The 4003-nt window shown below is 39.1% G+C and overlaps 1 protein-coding gene across 1 annotated transcript; it reads right to left on the bottom strand.

Moving 5' to 3' along the window:
- Positions 1-405: 405 nt before the first annotated feature.
- On the bottom strand, positions 406-1389 carry LOC127546535 (olfactory receptor 6A2). Its single transcript, XM_051973594.1, has one exon. The coding sequence runs from the start codon at positions 1387-1389 to the stop codon at positions 406-408; it is 984 nt and encodes a 327-aa protein (XP_051829554.1).
- Positions 1390-4003: the final 2614 nt, after the last annotated feature.

Raw genomic sequence — 4003 nt, 5'->3', positions numbered from 1 at the left:
TTCCCTTATCCTAAGAAAAGGACACAGATAGACAAGGGAAGAGAAATTTTTATAGAAGAGCTATTTAGGGACATGAATTTTCTATAAGTTGTTCTTTTTTCTCATTCATTGCTTTATCCTTATTTCTCCACTAGGACATGGCTTATTATGCAAGCTACATTTAGTGGTCTTATGGAAAATATCATTGAACTATTTTCATGTTGATCTTCATGGCCCTAGATTACAATGAACCAGGATTAAATTATTGCCACCATCTTGCCTCCATGAAGCCTTTCATTTGGTCCACGAAGTTTAGCAGGTCTTAATAATGGGTTACTCATTCCCAGCTTTTTGTTTTACTCACTATTATAGAGTGAATAAGCAAACACATTGGATCTTTTGCCTATGTTCTAGTCCTTTCCTGCTTCACCTATCCCTACCAGATTTTCTAGGATTATCTTCCCAGTTGCGATGAAGGTGCAAGGTCTGGCTCAGAGCCTGCTTGACCTCCCGGTTTCGTAGACAGTAAATAATGGGGTTGAGCACAGGCACAATGACAGCATAGAGCACAGAGACCAGCTTGTTGGTATCAAAAGCTGACAGTGCCTTGGGTCGGGCATAAATGAAGATGCTGGCTGCATAGAAAATGATCACCACAGTGAGATGGGAGGCACAGGTAGAGAAGGCTTTTTGGCGGCCAGTAGCTGAGGGAATGCGCACCACAGCGCCTGCAATGGCTACATAGGAGGCCCCAGTGACAGAGAGTGGACCCAGCAGGATGAAGATGGCCAGAACAAAATCAGTGAGCTCAGCTGTGGACATGTCTGTGCAGGAGAGGTTAAGCAGTGGTGAGACATCACAGAAGAAGTGATTAATGATGTTAGGGCCACAGTAGGAGAGGCGAGAGATGAGAAAGACTTTGACCATGGAAATGCCGAAGCCTCCAGCCCAGGAGCCAGCTGCCAGATGGACACAGAGCCTACCGCTAACAATGACAGGGTAGCGTAGCGGGTGACATATAGCCACATAGCGATCATAGGCCATGACAGCCAAGAGGACGCACTCAGTGCAACCCAGGCCCAGAAAGAAGTAGAGCTGTGTCATGCAGCCTGAGAAAGAGATGCGCTGTCCAGCTCCTGACTCCACCGCAGCAAAGCCAGCCAGCATCTTGGGGATGGTGACTGTGACATACCAATTCTCAAGGAAAGACATATTGGCCAAGAAAAAGTACATGGGTTTGTGGAGAGTACTGTGGCTTCTCACGGCTATAATAATGAGGGAGTTTTCAGTCAGCACTAACAGGTACGCCAGCAAAGACAATGCGAACAGCAGTGCCCTCACAGGGGCTGGTGCAGGGAAACCCAGAAGCACAAACTCACTCACACGCCCACTCTGATTCCTCCATTCCATGATGCTGACCAGCTTCCACTGTGCATGGTACCTTATGAAGAAGGAATAGAATTTCATTAGAGAAAAGGGACTTAACAATCTATGTGAAAGAATAGCACTCCCCACCCCCCAAGTGGAAATTATTTCTATTGTTAAAGACTAGTGTAACTATACTGATATTGGAAAATTGCAGTGATGGAGGTCTAGAAGACCTTTTGCTGGGCTAATGAATTAGAGAACATATTGGGAAGAGGCGATAATATAAGTCAAGGGTTTTACTATCTATTAGACTCAGGACATCTCAAAATTAGCTAAAGGCTGAAGGATGGCTACATATAGGATATGAATACTTTGGAGTTTGGGAAAGTGGGGGCTTAAAATAGGAAAAAAGGGGAAATAGACTGTTTCCCTTTAATGAAGAGATAAGATGAATGCAGTAGAGTATGATAGCAAGATACCTTCTTCCAGAAAATCAAGAATTAGGGAAGAACCTTAAGAAAATCTGTACCTCCTCCATAATAAATCTAGCATTCATCCTCTTCTCTTAATCAGTCACCACCTTAATTCAAGTCCACATCATTCCTTTCCCAGACTCTTGCAACAGCTTGCTTTCTCATTGACCTCCATGCATCAATCCTCTCCAATCTATCCTTTACTTAGCTGCTGAAGTGATTTCACAAAGTAAGAGAATCCCCCTATTCAATAATTCTGGTGTTAATCCCTTATTCAATAAAACCAAGCTACTCTCTATTACTTCCAGGACTAAATACAAATTCTTCCATGTGACATATTAAGGCTTTCACAACCCATCTCTTTACAAACAACATTCCATCTCCCATCTTTGTGTCTTGGCCCTGGCATTCTCAACAGTTAGAATGAATGCCCTTCTTATTTCTACCTCTTAGATTCTTCAAAGTTCAGCTTGAAGACTACATTCATTCCACCTGGGTTGCTGGCCCATGACTGCAATCCTTGATACTGGGAAGGTCAAGGCTGGTGTTTCACTAGGTTTGGGACTTTTGAGCTGCAATGTGCTAAACTGATTGGGTGCCTCCTCTAAGTTAGGCACTTATATAATTAGTTCTTGAGATGAGTGCCACCAGGTTACCTAAGAAGGAATGGAGGAGAGAGTGTGAACCAACATAGCTTGAAAATGCATAAGGTCAAAGCCCACTGCTGATCAAATTTCTTGAGTAGGAGAGCAAGACTCAAAAACAGCAACAAAAAAAAAACAGCAACAAAAAAACCACCTTTTTTTGTAAGAAACTTTTCCTGATTCTCCCACTTTCTAGTATCTTTCCTCATTGAATAAAATCCTCAGTTTTATTATATTTATATAGAATATTTTTTAAATGAGCAAGGGTTTCTTCCATAAGAATGTAGACTCATTTAGGTCAATTGTATGTTTCATTTTTGTCTTTGCATTCTTATCAGCTAGTCCAGTGTCTGGCAGATATTAAAAACTTCATAGCCAAAACTCATAGGTTTTTCTCAGTCTTTTCTTCCCATTATTTCTCTCTAATGTAAGACTCTGTTGGTTATCCTTTCTTTCATTTTCATGGTACTAAATACTCTTGTTTCACCTTATATTTCTCTAACCATTCATCTTCTTCCCTTAATAGTTTGTCTTCTCCTTCTGTCCACTACCTGTGATCACCTTCCAATATTCAGTCAACCATTGGCCCATTGTTCTTTCACTTAGATTAATATATTTGAAATTTTGGTGCTATCATTGTTTCTTACTTTTTCTTTACCTCTCAAATGCAATAAATTATTAATTACTTTTGATTCAATCTTTTTAATATCTCTTTTGCCTTCTCCTTCTTTATTTCCTTGTTTTCACCTTAGTATAGGCAATCGTTGCTATCTACCCAGTTTCCAAGTATTTTTTTTTTAATATTTTAAAAATTGTTCCCTCTATTTTGTCTCAACATTTATTCTATTTGTTCAAAGGATAAGATCATAAACCTAGAAGGCACTTTAGATGTTATCTTTTCCAATCCCAACTTCATTATTTTACAGATATGGAAAGAGAGAGATTAATCAACTTGCCCAAGATCACAAGGTAAATATCAGAGATGGGATTTTCACTCAAGTCTTCTGACTCCAGAGGTACCATTATTTCCATTGTACTATGCTGCCTGAGTAGATAAGAATTGAACAAAAGATAACTTTCATTCTCTACTAAATTGTGACAGATGTATCACCCCATTTAAAAAGTTGTAGGTTTTTTTTTTAAATAGAGCATTGATCTATTTGAATTCATCATGATATATGATATGAAATATTAATCTAATCTCAGTTTTTTGCTATAGAAATCTAACTTTTCTAAGAGTTTTTGACAGTTATAATTAAGTGTTTTTAATTTCAGTACAAGTGCTGCAAAGTTAATCTGAAGAAAATGTATAGGTCTTACTCTTGGTTTAGTTGTGTGGACACTACTCTCTGAGAAGATAATTGGGAGATTCTGGTGCCTTTGATGACTCTTCTGGGAAGCTCTCAAGATTGGAAGAAGCAGGAGTGATCAAGTAGAAGAAAAATTCCAGTTAGATAATTAGCAACCTCCTTTTTAATCTTAATGGTATCATTGATCAGATGTTGATTTTTATTGCTTCTACCTTATGGGACAACCATA

Source organism: Antechinus flavipes, chromosome 2 (assembly GCF_016432865.1).
Source record: "Antechinus flavipes isolate AdamAnt ecotype Samford, QLD, Australia chromosome 2, AdamAnt_v2, whole genome shotgun sequence".
NCBI classification, from domain to species: Eukaryota; Metazoa; Chordata; class Mammalia; order Dasyuromorphia; family Dasyuridae; genus Antechinus; species Antechinus flavipes.
Note: the sequence above shows the minus strand (reverse complement) of the source record. Positions and strands in the feature narration are given on the sequence as shown.

Bases quoted from the DNA above. Each gene is read 5' to 3' on its own strand.
- LOC127546535 (XM_051973594.1), bottom strand. From the start codon at position 1,389: ATGGAATGGAGGAATCAGAGTGGGCGTGTGAGTGAGTTTGTGCTTCTG.